Raw genomic sequence first — 650 nt, 5'->3', positions numbered from 1 at the left:
AGAAAAGCTGAAATGAAAATCGTAAAAAAAAACCTGCCACACCATATAATCGTTCCTAAACATCCCCGCACAGAACACCGGCCCGACTAACCTCCCCTGTTGTCCTCCTCCCGCAGGTGTCCACTACTTTCTGAGCGAGTCGCTGACGGGGGAGCCCTTGAGCGGGAAGCTAGAATGTCTCCGAAGGGGCTTGGTGATGCAGCTGGAGGCCCTGGCGCTCTCCTACCCGACCCTCAGGATCCGTGCCCGGTCCTCCGCCTCGCTGCCCTACCTCGCCATGGACGGTACGTAGAGGTTACCGGATACCCGATACCCGATATCCAACCATTTTTTTTTAATCTGCCCTTTGTTGTCCTTATCTCACGGAAGGACGATTTGAGATTAAGTTTTTTATTGGCACATTGTATCCTTCATGGTCCACTTGGCTTCGTGCTGCGACTGTGTTTAGAATCGGTTTAATGTTGATTTATGTTTTTTTGGTAATGGGGTATTGAAGAACCGTCGACTTTGTTGTGTAATAAGGTAGACGTAACTCACTATTATGTCTACGTTACTACATATTGAAAAAAAATATTAGAGAAAAGTAGAGTACCCTTCAGACACCGTATTTCTGATTTACGCTTTTTAAGTGTGCATTTCATGATGACGAT

At 46.5% G+C, this 650-nt stretch overlaps 1 protein-coding gene across 1 annotated transcript in view; it reads left to right on the top strand.

Moving 5' to 3' along the window:
* The window catches only part of LOC119588593, a gene marked incomplete in the record, with an annotated part of 65,956 nt that overhangs the window by 49,995 nt on the left and 15,311 nt on the right, over positions 1 to 650 (top strand). Inside the window, 1 exon segment of the mRNA XM_037937236.1 lies at positions 117 to 284. Coding sequence (XP_037793164.1) covers positions 117 to 284 — 168 coding nt within the window.

Source organism: Penaeus monodon, chromosome 24 (genome assembly GCF_015228065.2).
Source record: "Penaeus monodon isolate SGIC_2016 chromosome 24, NSTDA_Pmon_1, whole genome shotgun sequence".
Taxonomy (NCBI): domain Eukaryota; kingdom Metazoa; phylum Arthropoda; class Malacostraca; order Decapoda; family Penaeidae; genus Penaeus; species Penaeus monodon.
Note: the sequence above shows the minus strand (reverse complement) of the source record. Positions and strands in the feature narration are given on the sequence as shown.